Genomic DNA, 25,724 nt, shown 5'->3' on the forward strand with positions numbered 1-25,724 from the left:
AGGATTAATATAGTAAAAATGCTATCCTGCTGAAAGCAATCTACAGATTCAGTGCAATTCCCACCAAAATTCCAACTCAATTCTTCAACAAATTAGAAAGGGCAATTTGCAAATTCATCTGGAATAACAAAAAACCTAGGATAGCAAAAACTATTCTCAACAATAAAAGAACCTTTGGAGGACTCACCATGCCTGACCTCAAGCTGTACTACAGAGCAATTGTGATAAAAACGGCATGGTGCAGGTACAGCGAGAGACATGTAGATCAATGGAATAGAATTGAAGACCCAGAAATGAACCCACACACCTATAGTCACCTGATCTTTGACAATGGAGCTAAAACCATCCAGTGGGAAAAAAGACAACATTTCCAACAAATGGTGCTGGCACAACTGGAAGTTATCATGTAGAAGAATGTGAATTTATCCATTCTTATCTCCTTGTACAAAGCTCAAGTCTAAGAGGATCAAAGAACTCCACATAAAACCAGAGACACTGAAATTTATAGAGGAGAAAGTGGGGAAAACCTTCGGAGATATGGGCACAGGGGAAAAATTCCTAAACAGAACAGCAATGGCCTGTGCTGTAAGATTGAGAATTGACAAATGGGACCTCATAAAATTGCAAAGGTTCTGTAGGGTAAAAGAAAATGTCAGTAAGACAAAAAGGCCACCAACAGATTGGGAAAGAATTTTTACCAATCTTAAATCTGATAGGGGACTAATATCCAATAAATACAAAGAGCTCAAAAAGCTGAACTCCAGAAATTCAAAAAACCCCATTAAAAATGGGGTACAGAGATAAAGAAAGAATTCTCAACTGAGGAATACTGAAGGACTGAGAAGCACTTGAAAAAATCTTCAACATCATTAATCATCAGGGAAATGCAAATCAAAACGACCCTGAGATTCCACCTCACACCAGTCAGAATGGCTAAGATCAAATATTTAGGTGACAGCAGATGCTGGCAAGGATGTGGAGAAAGAGGAACACTCCTCCATTGCTGGTGGGATTGCAAGCTTGTACAACCACTCTGGAAATCAGTCTGGTGGTTCCTCAGAAAACTGGACATAGTAGTACAGGTAGATCCAGCAATACCTCTCCTGAGCATATAACCAGAAGATGTTCCAACTAGTAAGAAAGACACATGCTCCACTATGTTAATAGCTGCCCTATTTATAATAGCCAGAAGCTGGAAAGAACCCAGATGTCCCTCAACAGAGGAATGGATACAGAAAATGTGGTACATTTACACAATGGAGTACTACTCAGCTATTAAAAACAATGAATTTATGAAATTCTTGGACAAATGGATTTATCTGGAGGATATCATCCTGAGTGAGGTAACCCGATCACAAAAGAAGTCACTGGATATGCACTCACTGGTAAGTGGATATTAGCTCAGAAACCTAGCATACCCAAGATATAACTTCCAAAACACAAGAAAATCAAGAAGGAAGACCAGCTTGTGGATACTTCATTCCTCCCTAGAATAGGGAATAAAATATCCATGGAAGGAGTTGCAGCGACAAAGTTTGGAGCTAAGATGAAAGGTTGGACCATCCAGAGACTGCCCCACCCTGGTGTCCTTCCCATAATCAGCCACCAAACTCAGACACTATTGTATACACCAGCAAGATTTTGCTGAAAGAACCCTGATATAGCGGTCTCCTGTGAGGCTTTGCCAGTGCCTGGCAAATACAGAAGTGGATGCTCACAGTCATCTATTGGATGGAACACAGGGCCCCAGTGTAGGAGCTATAGAAAGTACCCAAGAGCTGAAGGGGTCTGCAGCTGTATAGGTGGAGCAACAATATGAACTAATCAGTACCCCCAGAACTTGTGTCTCTAGCTGCATATGTAGCAGAAGATGGCCTAGTTGGCCATCATTGGGAAGAGAGGCCCGTTGGTCGCAAACTTTATATGCCACAGTACAGGAGAAAGTCAGGGCCAAGAAGTGGGAGTGAGTGGGTAAGGGCACAGGGCGGGGGGAGAGTATAGGGGACTTTTAGTATAGCATATGAAATGTAAATGAAGAAAATATCTAATAAAATATGTCAATAAAAAATTCAAAAAAATCTTCTCATTCAGTTGAGCCTCACTGAGGCTAATTTCACATCCTGATTAGTATGAATAATATTGCAGTGAACATAGGTTTGCAAATATATTGGGGCACATTTGACCGTTTTGGACCTATAAGCTCACTACTCGGAAGCAACCAGTGCTGCCAGTACTTTATTTATTTATTTATTTATTTATTTGAGAAATACCATGCAACAAACAATATTCATCTTTAGCTCTGTCACTGCTTCAGAGATGATGGGACAAGGAAGAATGACAAATGAGGCAGACTAAAATCTCATGCAGTATTCCTGAAGTTTTATTTACAGCATCAAATAATTTATACTCTGAGGATTAAGTAGAATCACATGTATAATCACAAGAATAAGCCACAGGTGGCAAAAGATGTGCTGTCCCATAGAGGTATATGAAGGATAGTTTAAACATTTAATTAACTAACATTGGCAAGCACTGACAAGTAATCTAAAGTAAACTCAGTCCTACCTGGTACACCTGGGAGGAACATGAAAGTCCAAGAGCAAGTCCATGTTTTGAAGAAACTGAGGTCACAAGATTCTTGTCTTGTTTTCCTGGAATGTTCTCACAAGCACAAAAATCACCTCACATGAAACCGTTCTTGGATTGTGTTCTAGTGATTAGCTACTTCCCGGATACTAGTCTACATTCCTATCAGTAGCTTACAAAATTCACCTTTCATTTTTCTTCAACTCCGTCTTTCAGTTTTCAGGTAGCAGCCTCTGAATTAAGAGGGAAACGACATCTCTTCATGCTTAAAATTTCATTTTCTTAATTATTTTTGAGGCTGAACCCCTTTTCATGGATCATTTGTCCATTTTCGTGTTCTTTTGGAGAAACATGTTTGAATATTTTGCCTCTTTTACACTAATGCTCTCTCTCTCCTTCCTTCCCTCCTTTCTTTTATCCCTCCTTTCTCCCTCCTTATCTCTCATAATCTCTTTAATTTGCTTTTTTCTCTTTCAAACATATATATTCTCACTCTGTTAACCACTGTCCCGAAGCTCACCATATTGTCCTAAATGGCCTTGAAATAAAAGCAATCCTGCCTCAGTCTCTCAGGGCTGGGATTATAGGTGTGGGCCATCACACCTGAAAAGTTCCTTTTCTCTTTTTTATTTAGTTACATTAAATATATATCCATATGCTGATATATCCATAAAGTATTTATGAGTGGATCAAACTGCCAGAACTGACCTGTGATCTAAACTACTAATTTCCTGACAATGCAGATGGGATTTACTAAAAAAAAAAACAAAAAACAAACAAACAAACAAACAAAAAAACCCAAAAAACTAAACATGTCCACTTCCCCAGTATGCTTTCTTTTCTCCTACCTCTGGTGGGTGATAAGGGAGGTTAAAGTGTTTTAAAAAATCATTTAAAACAGTTTAAAAAATTAAAAGCCACAGAGGAAGGCTATTCTTCCCATTTTCTTAATATATCTTTGAATGTATTATGTTTCTTGAAGATTCAGGAACTGCCAGTTTCCTAGGGGATGATTTTCTGTTCAGGTTATCAGGTCATTTAAGGGAATAAACAATAGTGGTTTTTATGGTCTCTCTCTCTCTCCTATCTGTATGTATATATGTACAAAATCTATATATCTATCTTTATATATATATATTATCTATATATCATCATCTGAATGTGTATGTATATCATGTCTGTCTGTCTATCTATCTATCTAATCTATCTATCTGATTAATTAGAATTAAAGAAAATTAAGAAACAAACATGTAAAATCTCTGTTTTATCAGGAGGTAATCACCTTCACTCAGTAAAATCTTGAAAACTATGCCTTGAAAACTACGCATATTGCATATGTTAAGCATTAAAGGCAATTGTGATGTGGCCTTCCTATATTTTTTTCAAATTCCAATGAGAGAAATTTGTAATGCTTTTCAAATTTACAATTGGTATTTAAAGAAGCTGGAGATGAGAACCTAAGATGACTACAAGGTTGGGCTCTATCTTTAACAACTTTGACCCTGCCAGTGTCTGACTAGATGCATAACTAAATATGTCCCATACTACTGAAAACTTAGAGGGCGAATTGTACTCTTCCAGTAACGAGCCACTGAGCAACCATGTGCTAATGACTGCTTATCATGGGCTGTTTATTACTGGACCCATGAGACCGTCGATCTGGACATTTCAGAATACCTGTCATCAGTGAAAGGGATTCACTTTTCATTAGCCCTAAGAGGAACCTGAGGGTATAAGCTAGTCAGTGAGACTCAAAGGAGTTCAGATATTACTCCTGTGCTGCAGCTACAGCTAATCTTTCGGGTCATGCTGGCCTATATAAAATGTAGAAGTGTAATTGAAAAGTAAGATGCCATCAAGTAGCTGATGCAAAGCTGTCACAGAAGATGGGGGTTAAACTTTTAGGTAACTCTTGTGATTGGAATGAGAAATGTCCCTCCTAGGCTCCAGTAGTTGAAGGCTTGGTTTTCAGTTGGTGATGCAGCTTGGGGGAGGATTCAGAGGCGTGGCCTTGCTGAAGGAACTGATCACTGGCGATGAGCTCTGAGAGATTTATAGCTTCCCACCACTTCCAGTTTGCTCTCTCTGTCTTGTGTTTGTGTGAAAGATGTTATGTCTTAGCTTCCTGCTCCCACCACAATATCTGTAGCTTGTGGTCATGCTTCCCTGCCCTGATAGGACTTTTATTTATGCAACCCTAAACTAAAATAAACTGTCTTCTCTAAAAGTCACCTTGGTCATGGTGTTTTATCACAGCCATAGAAGAGTAATGCAGTGTCACAGCTTTTTGGGGGTCACCCATTCTCTTGTAAGAAATAACTATGCACTTCTATTATGAAGCCAAATTAACTTATTGGTTCACCAATTTTAAGTTGTGTAGAATTATTTCTTAGGACTGTCACTGGTCCACTAACTATGAGAATTAAGTGGGGAGTCAATTGTTTTATGACGGCGGTATCTTTCCAGCCTCAGAAATACTTTCAATCTTCTGACAGAGCTAAGTTTGTTTTAAAAACTTGTTTTAGCTTCGCAATTATGATCTGCTGGAATTATGTGTAGTTTTAACTTCTCTTTTGAGATACTAGTAATTATTTTAATAGAAAAATTTAGTTAAGGGGAGTTTTTCTAAACATTTTCACTGTTTACATTTAACCCAAAAGGGCTTTTACTCCTGTGGATCCCAGCACTCTGCCAATTATCCCATGTGTGTAACTCGCCCATTAGGATATATCTGTCCAGAGAGCAAAGGGCAGAAGCACAGGATGGGCAGTAGTGACTTCAAAACGTTTATTGAGAAAGGGACGAGAAATGCTGTGCCGGAAAAGCCATCTTGCAAAGGAAGGGCTACTGCGTGGCGTGGCCACAAGAGGGCGAGATTGCCTTTCTTCTGATCTTGGCTTCTCATCACTAAGAATCTTTGTTGTATTATTCAGAATCCACTTTTCATAGGTTTTCTTTTCTCTCAGTAATTTTCTATTCGTTGGCCCCTACGTTGTCTCTTGTGGTTTCCCACTTTTCAGTAGTGTATTTAGACACCAACTCCAAATCTCACTGCTACAGAGAGATACTGTTTCTGTGGTTCCCATTTCTATTGCTCATGTCCAAAGAAAAGATGCTCTGTAATACCTTTAGTATCATTGGATTTTTTTCTTTGACAAGGGGAAAAAGCTTTTAAAGAGTCATAACACTAAGAGAAACTCTGGATTGCTGCTTCAAAGAAACCAAGAGAATTATGGAAGTGTACTACTGATGGATAAAATACAAATTATAAAATGAAATGAAATAAAAATTGGGGGCTAAATAATTTGAATAGCTGAAATACAAAATATTGTAGAGGCCAAAATGTGAAGAAAGTATTCAAATAATATGAGGTTGAGTTTTGTAAATCACACATGTTCCTTGAGTACTGAGCCTCTGTTCAGTAACTCAATGTCTGATATTATCAAATTTAAAGTTTTACAAAGCCATTGTTTTAGATCTAGACCAAACAGGCTGTGATAGCTATGCATAGTATGTAAAACGAAATTGCACTTACTAGCCATCAACAGAGACATAACACACATACACACACACACACACACACACACACACACACACACACCCCACAGAAGCAAAGTCTTTTGTTTTATGGTTTCTTGATCCAGAGTATACTTACATAGTTGGCTGCTTAGAAACATATCTTGGAAACTTCGTTTTAAATTCTCTTCCATGTGGTGGACCATGCTACTACTCCTGGAAGGCAACATTCTGGAAGCTACTTGCACTCACAGGTAAATGCCACTTATGTGAGCAGTTGTTCCTCATGGCCATAGCATCTTCCCTGAGGAGCTTCCCAATGTCTCCAGATAACATGACATCCTTACCAGACATGAGGCTACAACAGGGAAGAAGATCCACCATCTTTATCATCTACCCTGAAAAGAGTCTTCAGTCAAGTTTCTCATCCTTAGATTCTACTACAACTGTCAGGCACTGTTGTGCACATGCCATGGTACATAAAGCCCCATGGGGTGTGAGCTAAGAAAGGAGCTTGGTAATGCATAATTCCCCAGTGCTGGACAATCCCTAGTCCTGGTAGACACTGGGATCTGGCCCTTCCTTCCTGGAGACCCGTCAGGGTGGAGATTGTGACAGGTATTAGCCACAGATAAGCTTCTTATTGTTATAAGCCAGAATTACATTTAAAATTCAAATGCGGATTAGCAGTAAAATACATATTGCTTAAAGTGGATTAAATTATTAAAATCCTATAACCTGATGATGTTTAAAGGTAATTAAGAAACATTTCAATATAAACTGACAGCATGGAAGACTTATTTACTCAGGTCTTAAGCTAGCTCATAAATATTATAGATCTTTCTTTGCAAGCACTGGCTACCTGTGGTAACAGCTTGTGAATAGTCATCAGAGACAACCAGCACAAACTAACTTGTGTGGGTTGCAGGGAGGAGGACAAGGAACTAACATTAATGTAGTAAGATATCATTTTGGCACTGACACCTAACTGACTCTGTGTCCACCAGGACAGTAGGCTGTCATAAACTTCTCTGCAAAATGAAAACATTGAGAACTATCTATAAGATTCCTTCTCATATTGATAGTGAGTAATTTCATTGTCTGCAGACAGCATGCTCTACCTCCCAGTTGCTAAAATCCTATAAACTATTTTGTTTATTGAATCCCTTTCAGAGAGACCATATTAACTACAAAAAATTACTTTCAAGTTAATTTACAACATATTTATGAGTGTATTACAAGAAGCTCATCATAGTAAACTTTCAGTGTTATAGACATAAATACAAGCCAGCAAATCATTTATCTCAAATGCACACATGTGTATTGTGAAGGCATAGCTTAGACATATGTGCATAGTATATGGGAGTACAGTTATGTGTATGCATGTGTGAGTACTTGTGTGTGTGCATGTGTGTACTTGTGTGTGTGTGCTTGCACATGCTTGTCATACAGAGTCAACAGATTCATGATTATACTACTACTGCCATAATTAGGATACACAATAGTTGTGTCACCTCCAAGAGCAATCTAAGCCCCCTGGAAGCCAGCCACTCCCCACTCTGGGCAGGAGGAAAACTCAGGGTTCAGAAATGTTGGCAAATAACATTTCTATGGCATCCACAGAGACTCAAAGCCACAGGGTTGAGTGTGGACTTCAAGGTAGCATGTGTAATAAGGTGGGCAAATGCAGGCGATGTAGCTCCAGCAAGAAGGAAACTAGGCAACTAGGCAGAGACAGTGAGTGGGGAAAGTCAGCCGAGGAGACGCCCTCAGAGAGATGTAGAGGGAATGGAAAAGGTGTGTGTGTGTGTGTGTGTGTGTGTGTGTGTGTGTGTGTTTGTGTGGCAAACCACATGGTAGAACATCTCAGAGAAGGCCAGGAAGACAAATGCAGGTCCTAGACTGCTGTGAGCAACCAGTGTCTTTGTGAAGAGAACAGTGGCTTCTTTATAAAGACAAATTCTACTGGTTTGGTAATGGACTTTTACACAGTCTGTAGAGAAGACAGTTTGAAAAGTGGGAGAATGTTCATTGTATTTCTACCATTTGAAATTGAAAGAAATAAAAGACAAAGGGAGAAATGAGAAGGGTAAATGTGCCGAGAGATGTTCCGCTAGGTTCATCTAAAACAGAATTTACTTGATCAGGGCAGAGGTTCCATGATCTCTTCTGGCCTAGTTTTGAGAAGAAAATGTGAAACCACAGAGACAAGTACTAATAGGAGGATAATTCTTGAGAACATGTTTCCTTTCTTATATTAAAATTCGTTTATTCATTGGTATTTATCTGTGCAGTGTGTGCCTTTGTGAGTTTCCCTGTTCCTTGTACATGCAGGTTCTGAAGGGGGTTGGAAGAAGTCATCAGGACCTTTGAAACTAGAGCCACAGGCAATTGTGCGTGCCTAGTCTGGGTGCTGGGAATGGAAACTGAGTCCTTTCGAGAGCAGTAAGCACTCTTAAAAGCTGGGCCATTGCCCCAGCTCCTATCCCTTATTTTAAAACATTGTTTTCAAAAGCATGTCTTCTTCTTCTTCTTCTTCTTCTTCTTCTTCTTCTTCTTCTTCTTCTTCTTCTTCTTCTTCTTCTTCTTTTTGTGTGTAAGTGTGATACACACACTCTTTTAAACATGTTTTAATCTGTGTATTTAAAATATACACCATAGTGTTATACAATGCCTATGTAAAGTGGCTGTTGCAATGAAACAAATGAATATCTCCTACCTCACATTATCACACACTACAGCTGTATTTAGTAAAAATGTAACAGAATTCTTACCCTATATTTACACACACTTACACACACACATTCACATTGACAAACACACATAATTATTTTATTTACAGTCTTAAATTTGGTATTTTTTATTCTTTATATATATTTGTATATATATATATATATATGTATATATAACCTTTTTCTATAACATAGGCTAAAGGAAATACATATAAATTTTTGTTCACACCAAGGTAATTTTATGTAATATAATGGAAGCCAAGTCTATCCTTGTAACAAAGTACCTTTGTTCCTATATTTTGTAAAAATAAAAAAAATTATTAGATATTTTCTTTAATTACATTTCAAATGCTATCCCGAAAGTTCCCTGTACCCTCCCACTGCCCTGCTCCCCTATATACCCACTCCCACTTCTTGGCCCTGGTGTTCCCCTGTACTGGGGCATATAAAGTTTGCAAGACAAAGGGGCCTCTCTTCCCAATGATGGCCTACTAAGCCATCTTCTGCTACATATGCACCTAGACATGTGAGCTCTGGGGGTACTGGTTAGTTCATATTGTTGTTCCACCTATAGGGCTGCAGACCCCTTCAGCTTCTTGGGTACTTTCTCTAGCTCCTTCATTGGGGGCCCTGTGTTCCATACAATAGATGACTGTGAGCATCCATTTCTGTATTTGCCAGGCACTGGCATAGCCTCACACGAGACACCTATATTAGGGTCCTTTCAACGAAATTTTGTTGGCATATGCAATAGTGTCTGGGTTTGGTGGCTGATTATGGGGTGGATCCCCGGTGGGGTAGTCTCTGGATGGTCCATCCTTTCGTCTTAGCTCCAAACTTTGTCTCTGTAAGTCCTTCCATAGGTATTTTGTTCCCCATTCTAAGGAGGAATGAAGTATCCACACATTGGTCTTCCTTCTTGATTTTCTTGTGTTTTGCAAATTGCATCTTGGGTATTCTAAGTTTCTGGGCTAATATCCACTTATCAGTGAGTGCATATCAAGTGACTTCTTTTGTGATTGGGTTACCTCACTCAGGATGCTATCCTCCAGATATATCCATTTGCCCAAGAATTTCATAAATTCATTGTTTATAATAGCTGAGTAGTACTCCATTGTGTAAATGTACCACATTTTCTGTATCCATTCCTCTGTTGAGGGGCATCTGGGTTCTTTCCAGCTTCTTGCTATTATAAATAAGGCTGCTATGAACATAGTGTCCTTCTTACCAGTTGGAACATCTTCGGATATAGGCCCAGGAGAGGTATTGTGGGATCCTCCTGTAGTACTATGTCCAATTTTCTGAGGAACCGCCAGACTGATTTCCAGAGTGGTTGTACAAGCTTGCAATCCCACCAACAATGGAGGAGTGTTCCTCTTTCTCCACATCCTCGCCAGCATCTGCTGTCACCTGAATTTTTGATCTTGGTCATTCTGACTGGCATAGTGGCTTTTGTGGGATAAGTTAGCTATCAAAATAGATACTACACGTCATTGAAGAAATTGGGTCAATTTTGAGTTCTTTCCTTCTAGTGGGTTAAACATCAGTGGTGTTTAGGTTTCTAGTGATAAGCTGTCTGCTTAGGGTAATTCATGGCTAAACAAACAATTGGATGCAAACTGTCATTAAATCTTTCAATTTTATGCATATATAACACTTTCAAAGTTGGTATAATTCTTAATATTCTTTCCATAATCATTTGTGGTATAAAAGCCATGTGTATTTGTACTGCAGATATTTGCTGTCGGTAGGCCTTAATTTTGTCCTAAAACCAAAGGAGACAGTGTAAGATTTTGTGCAGGAGAGTTATCTGGAAGAATATTCCAGAGGAAAAATCTACCTCCCCAACAGAGTGAGCGCTTAACAGATCAATTCTCACACTAATAGTAAATTAAGTTCTGAAAAGTGCACAGCTGCCGAAAGTATGTGTAAGATGCAATGAAGTCGGGTACACGTTAGAGAAAAGAAAACATCCAGGTAGAGAATGAGTCGGTGAGTTACCAGTGATTCTTTTTTTTTTTTTTTTTTTGGTTTTTCGAGACAGGGTTTCTCTGTGTAGCCCTGGCTGTCCAGGCACTCACTTTGTAGACCAGGCTGTCCTCGAACTCAGAAATCGACCTGCCTCTGCTTCCCGAGTGCTGGGATTAAAGGTATGCACCACCACGCCCGGCTTACCGGTGATTCTTAATGTGTTAGAATTTTGGCCCTCAGTGTGAGCTATGATGGGACCTTTAAACTATAGGGCTTAGAATCCACCTATGGTGACACATACCTGTCCCGGTACTCAGGAAGTGGAGGTAGAGAGTTTCAGGCCAGCTTGGGCTACATAGTGAGTACCAGTCCAATCTGGTCTCAAACTGACTCTGGTTCAACAAAACAAAAGTAAACCCCCCAAATATGTGTAGATTAATGTAAGTTAATTAGGTCACTGGGGCACTGTCTTTAGAAGGAGTAACATGGGACTCGCTATCTCAAGGAGGTTACAATAATGATGCCCCCTCCCTATACTCCTGCTTCTTGCCTTCCATGATGCCATTGGCTCTAATCCATGCTCCTCCAGGATGCCATCACCAAGGTTTGACATGGCCTGGTAGAGCATGAAGCTGAACACAGATATTGCCTGATCATGGATGTGAGCCTGTCACTGGAATAAACTTTTTAAAAAATAAAGTACCTAGATTCAGTTGTTTTGTGTTAGAAAACAAAGATAAAAACAAAACCAAAACAAACAATCAAATACACTCACCTGTACCTAACCTCAGGTGATGACCCTGTTCAACACTTTATGAGAGCCAGACCCAGAAAAGGGGGTGCCTAGAGCTCGCACCATCCTCCATAGGTCCAGAAACCCGGAGGCTCTGACCTTCCTTTGTGTTACTTCTCCAGGATCCAGGGCTTCCTTTTGACCCCAGCTGTCACTTTCTTTCCATTTCCTGAGCAAGGCTGATGGCATCGGTGACACCAAGTACTTTGCTTTGGAAAAAGCAGGAGAGGTGTCCTGAAGATGGGGTCCCTTCCCACTGAGGGGCCCAGGGTGCAAACGCACAAACACACCTGAAAGCTTTCTGTGAAAGCGTTGCCTAGGGAAACTCTCCAGCTTCAGCCGAGCAAGCTCTCAGAGCTTGTTGCCGCTACAGTCCAAGAGGGCCTCGTGACGCCTCGAGTTGGCAGGAGAATTTGGATGTCTACGCCATCCTAGTTCTGTTGGTTTGCAGAATGCAACACCTGTGGGGATGTAGAGGCTTTCAGGAAGGTTCCAGAGAATGTGGGCCTGTATACAGGACTGTATAGCAAGGTCAAATTCCCTGAAAAGAGTCCTGGAACAGTCTTTGCACAAAGCTCTGGGAGTAAAGTACTATGCTTTGGCCAAGACCGGGGTGGGGGTGGGGGTGTTAGAGATACCAAGAATGTTGGATCTCTGAAAGTGAAAGCCACACTTAGCAAATGGGCCAGTCTATAAGAAGCCATACTTGCTGCAGAAGACAGGGCTATAGTATAGAGATGGGGCTAGTCAAATCCTCTGGAGTTCACATCATGTCACCCCATGCCCCAGACGCCAGGCATGGAGCAGAGGCTTTAGTGTTTGCCCAGCTGGATTTTGGTCTAGGTTTGGGCCACCATTCCTTGTTATCCCCACGAATCTTCTTGGAACAGAAATGTTTTCTGGGTGACAATGTATATTGGAAGCACGTCATTTGTATTTTTTAAAAAAGATTTATTTATTATACATAAGTACACTGTAGCTGTCTTCAGACACTCCAGAAGAGGGCGTCAGATCTCTTTACGGATGGTTGTGAGCCACCATGTGGTTGTTGGGATTTGAACTCAGGACCTTTGGAAGAGCAGTCAGTGCTCTTACCTGCTGAGCCATCTCACCAGCCCTTGGATTTTCTTTTTTTTTTTTCTTTTTTTTTTCTTTTTTTATGTTTACATATGTTCACAGCTGAGTTTTTGTAGAATCTCAGAAAAGACTGGACCTTAGAATATTGATCTGTCAGTATTTCCTTCAAGTATTTTAGTGATCTGCTCTTAGGTACATTTAAAAAAAATATTGTATCTCCTCTCTTGGATTGATACTTCAGTCATAAAATAACCTTGTCTCCAATAACAGGCCTTTTGTTTTTGCCAAAGTCTGTGTTACAAGCTGTTTGTTTACCACTTGCTTCCAATGTTTCTTTGATTGCAAAGTTTTTAAACTATACAACTGAAATCTTAATCTTTTAAAATCTTTCATTCTGCCAGTCTCTAATTGGGATGGTTAATTGATTTTCCCTTAATGTAATAATCAGTGAAGTAGAACTCATATCAGTTTTGGCACTTGCTGTACATACATATGCATATGTCTAATACACACATATACATACATAAATATATACTAGTTATAAGCAATTGCCTTTGAGATGATTATTATTGTTGCAATTTCTACACAATTTTTCAATGGTAGTACCAACTTACTTTCAGTAGTAACCTGGAGCCACAGCCTCAGTTCTTCAGCTCATTTTGACATAGAAGTAAGTTGGTGAGTTTTGAAGTGAGGGGTTCTCTTGCTGGACTTGAAGGATGAGATTGCCATGGACAAAGGCAGCTGTGAGCAGGGGATGCTAAGTGGTCTGTCCTTGCTACAACTGCTGAGGTTGGCCCCGGACTCTGTCTGGAAGACCTTTTGCCTCTGATGGCATTGCAGCTCGAGTGGATGCTTTATTGCCAGTCTTATGAGACTGTGAGCAAAGGAACCACCTACACCAGACCCAGACTTCTGACCTGAGAGAGTTTGAGGTAGTGTGTGCCATGTCAAGCTGCTAACTTCGCAGTGTGTTCTTATACAGCACATGGATAACAATTGTATCTTAAGGTGTGTGTGTGTGTGTGTGTGTGTGTGTGTGTGTGTGTGTGTTCTGTAGAGAGGCCTTTGCATGTTCTCACAAGGCTGCGGTGCTCTCCAAAGCAGTGAGCAGTTTCCCAAGGGGTTGAAAGTCTTTGTTATTGTCTTTTTATCCATTCATCTCATTCCCAGAACTTGATACTAAAACCCCTTTATGCTATGTTCTTTCCTAACAGACCACATCCTTAGCTGTTTTCCCCTAAGGATGCCTTTGAGTCAATGAACCCATATGATGTTTTTGTGACCTCTATTAAACACACATCTTGTTGCCCTCTATCCAGTATCCCAGGCTCTGCCTGTCAGAAGCTGCACCTGCCATGGGGGAGACAGGCGAGAGCTGAGAGAAAAGCAGTAGCTTTAACATGGGAAATGAAGCCTCTGGTGGGGAAATGGCCCTGTTTCTATTGCTATCTGCCATTTTCCTAGCAGATTGAATTGAGTAAACTCAGCCCAAAGTCAGGAACCCTGGGGGATGGGGATAGGATAGACCAGTGCTGATGTTGCATAGTTAGAAGGAGAAGAATAAGAGAAGATCCTAGGCACTAGATAACTCTGTGCAGAATACTGCTCAGGCTCATGCGTCCCCATAAAACTGATCAAGTGTGAGCCCCATGACTGCTAGTTTTGACATTTAGCTTTTGAATCGGCAAATTTTATTTCACAAGGCAAAAGTTACAGTTTTTCATCTGCAGATATCCTATGTAAATAGACATTTTAATTAATAGCTAACCATTTCCTTTTGCAGGCAAGGACAATGTGTCTCAGAAGCACAGGCATCAATAGCGTAAATGAGAGTTTTTTAAATTATATATCATAATTTTTATAATCTGTGGATAATAGTACATTACCTAATCAAGAATCAAATGAATGATTTTCTCTTGTATTCTATAGAACTACAAAGCTATCAACATAGATGAGCATGGCACTTTCGTTTGTCTATTAATCCCATAATAATTAGTATGTTAGAGACACAGAAAGAGGTAGTGATGCACACACTGCCCCTTGTCTCCCAGGTTTGCTGTACCACAGGCAGCTATACAAATAGAATACCTGTATCAAATACAATAAGGCTGATAGTCACACTCTCAGGTGACCCTGAGCCCTATGAGACAATCCTGGAAAGAACATTTATAAGTCATGAGTGTTCTGGAGACGTGCAGTCATGTCTGCTTGTGTAGAAGGCATTCATTGCTGTTTTGACTGTGGTCATCTTAAAATTAGAATGAAGCACAGAAGCAGACTTAGTGAGATGGGCCTGAGCAGCGCTGACTGTGGCCCTGTGAAGTCACAGATGTTCTCTCCTTGACCATCCATTCAGCACGGCTTGCAAGGCCCAAGACCATTGGTCGTTGGGTTCAGATCCTCTCTCGACAGCAGAAGAAGTTCAGCTTGCACCAGCCCGCAATCTTCTCACTATCTATGCATGCTCTCCTGCATTTTCCCCGGCCGAGCCTGCATGTCTCGCACACAGCAAACTCCCCTGTGCCAGGAAAGAGCTGCTGAGATGGTTGTTGGGACCTTGTGGGAATGGGAAGAATATCTAAGGCCTCCTGACAGGCAGGGTTGTGTGTATGGTCAGCAGTATTTTTTAGAATTAGACCAGAGGCCTTGGGGATAGCTCAGTTGGCAAAGTCTTTCTTGGGTCAGCATGGGACCCTGAGTATGATCCTCCATGCCCAGGTAAAAAGCCAGACACTTGTGTCACTTACAGTCCTCAGCTGGGGAAGCAGGGACAGCTGAATGTTAGTGGTCAGCCTAGCTGAGTTTGTGGTAGATTCTGTCTCACAAAACAAGGTGGATGGCTTCTGAGGAATGACATTTATAAACTTGACCTCTGGCTTTTACACATGAATGAACACACTCGGACATGAACACACACAGACATGCACACACACACTCACACACTCACACTGTAAGAAGAGCACTACCCCATAGCATCTGATTACCTCAGACAGGGCGGAGCTGAAAAGAGTTAAACACAATAGGTAATCATCACCCGTGTCCACCAGGTGTTTATTGTCTTCCACAGCCCTGATGTAAGTGACAGCAACATCTATTCTTCAGAACTTTTAAAATGCATGTCTGTACTGTTGAAAATTTACTAGTTAGCCTTTGCTTTCAAATCCTCGAAGCTGGAATGAAGAATTTAATCTCAATACTTGTTTGGCTCTAGTACCAGCTGCTTAATATACCTAGCCCCCTTCGCTGGAGGGATATAATAGAAATACCTGTGCACATTTTTAATTTTCTGAGTGGAGAAATGAAATGATTCCATGATAATGTTTGTATGATATTTACTTCTAAAGGTGCTTTAATAATTAAGTGGCACAATCTATGTGTATTTGTTAAGGGTTGGAGAAATTAATTCTCCATGAGTTCCATAGTTCTCACACTACTCAGTTACTTATATATTATTATTATCATCATCATTATGCTGGTGTGTGTATGAGTGAGAGAAAGAGAGAGGTGTATTGTGTTGGACACATGCATGTGTGTGCAGGTTCATGCATCCATGTATGTGCACACAAAACATCAAGAAAAAGGCTTTGAGCATCTTCTTCTGTCACTGTCAGCTTTGAAGCAGGGTCTCTCTTTGAACATTAGCTCATTTTTCTTAGCTGTTCTGGATCCCAGTGACCCACCTAGCTCTGCCCTTGAACCTCCTAGCTCTGCACCCATTGTGCTGGGGTCACAGGCTCAAGCAACACTGGTGTGTGCTGGAGTCCAGACTTGGGTCCTCATAGTTGCACAGCAAGCACTTTTAACCTTTAACTTTTAGTCACTTCTTCAGCCCTCCAAGGATATTTTAATATTTCTTTTAATTTTGTTTGCATTGTGCTGTCTTCCCATGTAAGAGAACCTCTGGTGCACACCCAAAGCTTTCGACTAACCGTTATAAACAATGCTTCTCTAGTGAGGGTGGTTCCTCACGAACCATCTGCACCATTCTATGTGATCTTCCTCATCTGGCAGATGCCCTCGAGCAGACCTCGTTCAAGTTAAGTCATAAGTGAAGGGCAGACAGGATCTCTGGGTAATGCTAATTGGTGAGGATGAGGTTGAAATTAAGCATCTTAAGTTAATATGAAACTCACTGAAAAATACAAATATGACCATGGCCACAAGAGTAACAGAAGATGGAGCCAATGGACCAGAACTCAGTCCTTTTACAACTACCTCCCTTCCTTGGCTTCATCAGTCAAAGATAGCTAACTAGGCCGAGTCCCCAAGAGAGAAGGAGAAAGTACAGATAAAGATGTAATTTACCTCCTGGAAATGACTGGGAATACTCAAGTCCTGCCCAGGACCCTAAATTTAAAACAAAATGCATTTTAGGAAAGAATATTAAAGCAAGAAACAACACTTTATAAAATTTCTCCTACATGTCACATGGCTTTCGAGGGACTACTGATGTTATGGTTGCTGTATTTATTGGGTTTCTCAAGACCAGCACTCCTGGAAGCCAGAAAGACCAGTGTACAAAACAATAAAATATAAATTAAAGCTCTGTTCATCTGGCTCTTAGGAAAAATTAGTGGAGATCCAAGAAATCTCTGGGGAGAGGAGAGTTACTCTCAGTTTCAGGGTGGTGCATGGAAGAGTCATTGGGTTTCATGGTCTGCCCACTGCCCTCCCCCCAACCCCATCAAAATCCCATCAATTTTGATTTACCTGATGGCCATTCAACTACAATGAAGAACAAAGCAAAACCAAAATAGAACACCTCTCTGCTCAGAGCCATGTTTGAGGGGAGATTCTTCAACACACAGAATCGGGGTTTCTTTGAGGAGACAAGAAAGCATTTATATTGGAAAGTAGTGGGCTATGTTCTAGGTCAGTGAAGTGAATCAATAAAGAAAGCACGATTACATGCTCCATTTGCCAGGATCAAGAGCTGGGGCAGTGGGTTATAACCTTGAGCCTGCAAAGCCTTACTTCCCCATGCCTACCCAGCTTGTAGAATGGAGTGGACATTGGTTCAAGACTTGGAGAACTCAGGGCTGTGCCCACTTCTACTGTAGGAATCTAGGGGAGAGAATCCTGATAGGTCTCCATGACTTCTCAAGGAACAAAGCACAAGTATTGCCTTTGTAGCTTGTCCTGGGGACCAATATGATTTCAACTCAGGAGCACTTTGAATGCTCCCAGTGCTTACAGAGCTATGGTGGGGACTGGAAGGCCATCCACAGATGCGTGCACTGACTCTCCTCATTCTCACTGCTGGATTTATAAATTGTTCAGCAGAACATGAGGAGTAACTGACCTTTTGCTAAGGTAGCTTTGAATCCTGTGCCTGTCAGACATCTCATCACAGACCAAAGTCATAATCACAACATCCTTTAATAATGAAAACCATGGGCATCAAAAGGAATATTCATGTCAACCCCCAAACTGTGTCCTGCTTATTGCCACCTTGATGCTTATAGTTACATGATGTTCTGGTTTTCAGTCTTAGAGATAAAGGCAGGCTTGGTGTCACAGGCTTGTAACTCAGCTACTCCAGAGACTGAGGCAGAAGCACCACAAGCTAAAGGCCTGCTTGGGCTACACAGTGAGTTCAGTGAGTTCAAAGCCAGCCTGTGCAATTTGGTGATACTTGAATCTAAAATAAGTAAAAAGGGGCTGGGATGTAGCTCAGTAGAAAAGTGTTTGCCTGGCACACACACAGCCTACATTCAATTCTCAGTGCCCTCCTCACATACATGAAAATATAGACTATGTAGTTAGACAGATACCTACTAAGTAGACCACCTTGGATAGGTTAACAATTTTTGAAACCTTAGCCTCTTTATCCTTAAAATTGCATTATATTGTTAATATCAGCCTCATTGGGCATTTGAGTGCATTGCACATGGCATAGAAGTGTTTATCAGAATGTCTGATTATCATCATCAACATCACATTTATATTTCTATTTAACATTGAACAACCACTCCGCAAAGTGATCATAGCAATCTGACTCATTTTTTTTAATTAGGTATTTTCTTTATTTACATATCAAATGCTATCCTCTTTCCTAGTTTCCCCTCCAAAAATCCCCTATCCCCTCCCCTCTGCCCTTGCTCCCCAACCCACCCACTCCCATTCATGATCCAGGCATTCCCCTATACTGGGCCATAGAACCTTCACAGGACCTAGGGCCTCTCCTCCCATTGATGACCAACTAGGCCATCCTCTGCTACATATGCAGCTAGAGCCACAAGTCCCACCATGTGTTTTCTTTGATTGGTTTAGTTCTAAGGAGCTCTGGGGGGTACTGGTTAGTTCATATTGTTGTTCCTCCTAGGGAGCTTCAAACCCCTTCAGCTCCTTGGGTACTTTTTCTAGCTCCTTCGTTGGGGACCTTGTGCTGTTCAATAGATGACTGTGAGTATCCACTTCTGTATTTGCCAAGCACTGGTAGAGCCTCTCAGGAGACAGCTATTTCAGGTGCCTATCAGAAAGCTCTTGTTGGCATCTGCCATAGTTTCTGGGTTTGGTGGTTGTTTATGGGATGGATCCCCAAGTGGAGCAGTCTCTGGATGGTTGTTCTTCAGTCTCTGCTCTGAACTTTGTCTCTGTAACTCCTTCAATGGGTATTTTGTGCCCCCTTCTAAGAAGGATTCTGAGCTTCTGAGCTAATATGCACTTATCAGTGAGTGCATATCATGTGTGTTCTTTTATAATTGGGTTACATAATTTAGGATGATATCCTCTAGATCCATCCATTTGTCTAAGAATTTCATAAATTCATTGTTTTTAATAGCTGAGTAGTACTCCACTGTGTAAATGTACCACATTTTCTGTATCCATTCCTCTGTTGAGGGACATCTGGGTTGTTTCCAGCTTTTCTGGCTATTATAAATAAGGCTGGTATGAGCATAGTGGAACATGTGTCCTTATTACAAGTTGAAGCATCTTCTGGGTATATGCTCAGGTAGTACTATGTCCAATTTTCTGAGGAACCACCAAACTGATTTCCAGAGTGGTTGTACCAGCTTGCACACCCACCAGCAATGGAGGAGTGTTCCTTTTTCTCCACATCCTCGCCAGCATCTGCTGTTACCTTAGTTTTTTTTATTAGATATTTTCTTCATTTACATTTCAAATGCTATCCCAAAAGTCCCCTATAATGCCCCCCTGCTCCCCTACCCATTCAGTCCTACTTCTTGACCCTGGAGTTCCCTTGTACTGGGGCATATAAAGTTTGCTAGACCAAGGGGCCTCTCTTCCCAATGATGGCTGACTAGGCCATCTTCTGCTACATATGCAGCTAAAGACATGAGCTCTGGGGGTACTGATTAGATCATATTGTTGTTCCACCTATAGGGTTGCAGACCCCTTCAGCACCTTGGGTACTTTCTCTAGCTTCTCCATTGGGCGCCCTGTGTTCCATCCTATAGAAAACTGTGAGCATACACTTCTGTGTTTGCCAGGCACTGGCAAATCCTGACAGGAGACAGCTATATCAGGGTCCTTTCAGCAAAATCTTGCTGGCATATGAAATAGTGGTCACCTGAGTTTTCGATCTTAGCCATTCTGACTGGTGTGAATTGGAATCTCAGGGTTGTTTTGATTTGCATTTCCCTGATGATTAAGGATATTGAACTTATGTTTTTAGGTGCTTCTCAGCCATTTGGTATTCCTCAGTTGAGAATTCTTTGTTTAGCTCTGTACCCCATTTTTAATAGGATTATTATTATTATTATTATTATTATTATTATTTGGTTTTTCTGGAGTCCAACTTTTTAAGTTCTTTATATATATTGGATATTAGCCCCCATCAGATTTAGGATTGGTAAAGATCTTTTCCCAATCTGTTGGTTGATGTTTTGTCTTATTGACCAAATCCTTTGCTTTCCAATTTTATGAGGTCCCATTCATTGATTCTTGTTCTTTCAGCACAAGCCATTGCCATTCTGTTCAGCGATCTTTCCCCTGTTCCCCTATCTTTGAGGCTCTTTCCCACTTTCTCCTTTATAAGTTTCAGTGTCTCTGGTTTTATGTGGAGTTCCTTGATCCACTTAGACCTGAGCTTTGTACAAGGAGATAAGAATGGATTAATTTGCATTCTTCTGCATGCTAACCACTAATTGTGCCAGCACCATTTGTTGAAGATGCTATCTTCTTTCCACTGATGGGGTTTTAGCTCCTTTGTCAAAGATCAAGTGACCATAGGTGTTCGTGTGTTCATTTCTGGGTCTTCAATCCTATTTCATTGATCTACCTGTCTGTCATTGTACCAGTACCATACAGTTTTTATCACAATTGCTTTGTAGTACAGCTTGAGGTAGGGGATGGTGATTCCACCAGAGGTTCTTTTATTGTTGAGAATAGTTTTTGCTATCCTAGGCTTTTTGTTATTCCAGACAAATTTGCAAATTGCCCTTTCTAACTCTGTGAAGAATTGAGTTGGAATTTTGAGGGGGATTGCATTGAATCTGGAGATTGCTTTTTTCGGCAAGAGAGCCATTTTGACTATATTAATCCTGCCAATCCATGAGCATGGGAGATCTTTCCATGTTTTGAGATCTTCAGCAATCTGACTCCTAATGACATAGCCTATACTCATAGTTCAGAGCATCCCTCGACCCTCACTAGAGAAGCTTCTTCTTGCATCGTGTGGTAATTTACAAAGAGCTCCACAACTGGCCAATGTGCAGAGTGAGAGATGGTAGAGCACTCAGCCATTTATGGGATATTTTTATCACACTCCTCCACTCAAAGCTCAGAGGTCCATGTGAACAAGGAGCTGGAAAGAGTGTCAGACCTAGGAGGAGTAGACATTGATGCGGAACTGCTCCAGATACTACAAGGCTGGTGCGCACCTGAACTCATAGAGATAGATATTGTGTACAAGACCTGCACAATATAAGCTAGACAGATAGCAAAGGGGAAGTGGGCACAGAGTTCCTGCCTACTTTTTTATAATTGATAGCTCCTGCAATAGGGAAAATAAGTTTCTATTACTGGAGTGATACTGGGTATTCAACCACACTCCAGAACGGGCCTTATGCTCAGGGTAGTTGGCCAATCCAAATCAGACAACATGAAGTTTGGTGGATAGTGGGGAAGGTCTGGGAGGAGTTATGGGAGGGTAAAGAATGTGATCAAAATATACTGTGTGAGGGGCTAGAGAGATGGCTCAGTGGTTAAAAGCACTGAGTGCTCTTCCAGAGGTCCTGAGTTCAATTCCTAGAAACCATGAGTAGTGGGATATGATGCCTTCTTCTGGTGTATCTGAAGAGAACTACGATATACTCATATAGATAAAGTAAACAAATTAAAAAATATTGTGTGAAGTTCTCAAAAAAAGCCAAATAAATCAAAGAGCAAAGCAAAACAAAACAACAAACCTCTAAGATCAAGTACGATGATGTAAATAACACTTGAAATGGGCTTCACACAGCTCAGTCCAGAATTTAAAAACAAATGATTGCTTACATGCTTAGGTCAGGTTCTTTCCCCAGCGTGGACAGCTTACAAAGGTTGGCTCAGAGTCCACCTGACCAGAGGGCACCAGTTCTTCACTGAAACATGGGTATTGTGTACTTACACTCCCACTATAGCTGTGGTCTGAAGCCACTAGAAATGGAAACTTGTGAGGATTAGCAATGCAAAGGACTGGACTCCAGATTCTTTTAGCACATGACCTGCACCCAGCCATCCATCTCTGCCCACCTCTGCTTTATTCTCATGCCTATGTTCCTTCTTGGGAGCTTTCCAGAGCCAGAGGAAACAGTGTCAGAGGTTGAGTGACACCCACTGAGGCAGGTGGGCTCCATGAAGCAGGGCATGGGGTGACTTGTTCTGATAGGCTTCACTGATCAAGGTCCTGTTTGCTCTGAAGAAGCATATAAAGGTGGGTGGGTGTTGGTGCCCTTTTCCATGGACACTGTGCATGACCCTCGCAGCCCTCCAGGTCATGAAGACATTATTATTTCTCTTTGCTGTTCTCTTCTTTTGGTTCCAGGTAAAGAAAATGAACATCTTTATATGGAGGGTGACCCGAGGCCTATCCTGAAAATGCCCACACATGATCAACCCTAGGATTTCAGATACCTTTGGTGTGTTGGACTTGAAAGAGAACAGTAGTTGCAGAAGGTAACTTCCCTATGACTTGTCATCAGTGAATCATGTATTGATACATTGCCTTTTCTATTCATGATAAGTTGTCACAGGTTTGGGTAAGTTCAAGAGCATCACCAGCAAAGATGCTTTTGATGCCTGGCTTTATGCTCATTAGCAAAAATAAAGGACAAAAGTTAAAGGAAGAACTAAAATGAAGAAATGCACATATTTTTAAAAAATGTGTTTATATAAGTATAGAATAAAATAGATAACAGAGAGATAGAAGAAGAGAGATATGGAAAAAGAAAGTGGTAGGGTTACATATCCATATCCATCATGGCACCAGGCAAATGCACACACTGGAGACAACCATTTGTTAATAGCTATCTAAAGATGGATGCTGTGTTTTAGAGTCCTGATAATAAACACATTTACTTCTCCAAAGTCAGTGCCTTGGAAGAAAATTCTGTTGCACTTTTAATTTAGAGGTATTCAGAGACCTTTTTTGTTTTTGGTTTGAAATATGTATCATATGTACATCTTATGTTCATGAAGACTGGGACTCAGATGGGCTAAGTTTATTTTCAGGGACATACAGGTAAGGCAGTATTAGTACTCTGTGTTGTACAGTGTGACCTGTAAGGGACATCCATCCTTTCCACATCAGAGCTCTATGTACTTTCCCACACTTCTGGCAAATTTGAAAAGCTGTACCTGTGTCCCCTCCAAAATCAAGGAACAAGACTAGACCTTTGCCAATTTCATGGAGCTGAAGAAGGGGACTCAAAGGAGTCAGAGTGAATCTAACTTTATTCCAGGTATTAGTGCTCATGTGTGTTGCCTAACAATTTTACATTAATTTTATGTGCCCCTGATCTGTGTTGTGACAGATGTATATGAGTGGGTGCTACATCAGCGTAAGGAGATGTAGACCTTCAGCACATAAATGATAAGTCATGCTTCCTGCTGGCACTGATGTGAACATTGGAGGCTGAGAAGAGATATTAAGACTGCTCATGAGTACTACATAGTTAACACAATGTAAGATTATACAGTATAAAATTATCTGTTGTACCAAATGCACCACACATGCAGAGACTCCATTTGTACTCATTAGAAAGCTATAGACAGGGGGCTGGAGAGATGACTCAGCAGTTAAGAGCATTGACTGCTCTTCCAGAGGTCCTGATTTCAAATTCTAAAAAATCACATGGTGACTCATAACCATCCATAATGAGATCTGACGCCCTCTTCTGGTATGCCTGAAGACAGCTACAGTGTACTTATATATAATAATAAATAAATCTTTAAAAAAGAAAAAAAGAAAAAGAAGGCTATAGGCAAAGATATTCCTTTGGTCCAAAAGCTGGTTTATCATTGTGAATTGGATATGCTAAAAGTTCTCTTGGTAGAGTAAGGTCTTGAACCTCTAGTCTGACACAGCCTTACTGTGTTAGGAGAGCAGACAAAATATTGAACACTGCAGAGGAAGCCAGGGTTTAAAGGGCTTTGAAACCGTGGGCTCCTTTTATTTGTGAGTGGATAGTCAGACAGTAGACAATGGCTGGAATGTGAGAGTCATCACCCCTGGGATTTAGGATTTGCATACATTTGAGTTAGCATCCTTATGTATTCACATCACGTGGAGTCTATGTACTTTCCACACCTCGTGGCATGTACTCCAAGTACTCTTGAGATTTTGATCTTGGAAATATGGATTGTCTGCCTTTAGCATACAGCAGCAGGCTGCTCTCCTGAGGGCTAATGCCAGCCAGCACTGCTATTTCATGCAGAGTAACAAATAAAAGTCACAGGGAGACGGCCTCAACTATGCCCCCTTCCCTAAAGTGTCTGACTTTTACAGTGGAATTTCGGTGGAATGTGATCGAGATACCCTTACTAGGGCATCTGTGATGGCCCATTGGAAACCCATGGACAAGAATGTTCTTGGTCTTCAACCTTCCTGGGCCATCACTGTGAGTTCTGTGATACACTCCAGGCCTCTTCACTTTTCGTCTTCTCCATTAAGCTTTTGTCCCTTGTATACAATTTCACTTTTAATACCAGTCTTGAGCCGTCTCCCCAGACTTAGATCTTGCTCTCTTCCTGAGTGGCAATCTTTGAAAGTATGTAAGGGAAGCTCCAGGGTGCGAAAATGCTTATGAGTTGAGTTGATAATCTTCTTTCTAGTATATTTCTGTCTTATAAATTCCTAATCAAAGCTGTTCACTTGTTTGCTAATTCTTTGTGCTCTTTCACCTTGTGTGACAAAAGATGGGGCTATCACACAGAAAATGTTTCTGCAAGCAATTCATCTACGGGAGGCTAAAGGAACTAAGACACAGCTTTAAAGACATTGTTGCAGGTGTTAGACAACAATGATAGGTAGTAATTAGCTCCATGTGAAACAGAATTAACCTTTCTTCTTTTGTGAAGCCAAGAATGCATTTTTCGATGAGAAATGCAGCAGGATTAGTGGGAGATGCACAGCATCTTGTCTGAAGAACGAAGAACTCGTTGCTCTCTGCCAGAAGAATCTGAAGTGCTGTGTGACAGTCCAGCCCTGTGGAAGGAGCAAGAGCAACCAGTCAGATGAAGGCTCGGGCCACATGGGGACTTGGGGATGAACTGGCTTTGTCCTTTTGCTGTGGCACCTGCTGGAAGCAGATGCTTCAGTGAAAATAAATGGCTGCTTTTCTTCACCTCGTCACCTTCTCTCAGAAGGCCAAGAGCAGCCATCTAAACTTGATGGTCCCTCTGTACTTGATTTTTTTTCTATAGATTTGAGAGGCAATTATCCCAAAGTTACATGATATTTATTTCTCCTAAAACAAGGGTACTAGGATAGCTTAGCCTTGGTCAACTGGCTTCAACCAAAGGGAGGAAGATAGGAATTTGATATGTGGAGAAATGAGCATGTAGGCAGCTTATATGTACTCATAAAAAGTGAATTTAAA

General features: G+C 41.0%; 2 protein-coding genes across 2 annotated transcripts; one reads left to right on the top strand and one right to left on the bottom strand.

Annotated features, from left to right (window-relative positions):
* Positions 1-15,071: 15,071 nt before the first annotated feature.
* On the bottom strand, positions 15,072-17,458 carry LOC110300767 (beta-defensin 12). The gene is made up of 3 exons (XM_021171040.2): positions 17,389-17,458; positions 16,984-17,025; positions 15,072-15,196 (listed from the first exon to the last, which is right to left on the bottom strand). The coding sequence occupies exons 1-3, from the start codon at positions 17,456-17,458 to the stop codon at positions 15,072-15,074; spliced, it is 237 nt and encodes a 78-aa protein (XP_021026699.1).
* Positions 17,459-23,530: 6,072 nt separating this feature from the next.
* LOC147002512 (beta-defensin 15-like) lies at positions 23,531-25,394 on the top strand. The gene is made up of 2 exons (XM_085843498.1): positions 23,531-23,585; positions 25,204-25,394. Exons 1-2 carry the CDS (start codon positions 23,531-23,533, stop codon positions 25,392-25,394), a joined length of 246 nt encoding a protein of 81 aa, XP_085699624.1.
* Positions 25,395-25,724: the final 330 nt, after the last annotated feature.

The sequence above is a fragment of the Mus caroli genome, unplaced genomic scaffold (genome assembly GCF_978045245.1).
Source record: "Mus caroli unplaced genomic scaffold, Mus_caroli_1 scaffold_10, whole genome shotgun sequence".
Lineage (NCBI taxonomy): Eukaryota > Metazoa > Chordata > Mammalia > Rodentia > Muridae > Mus > Mus caroli.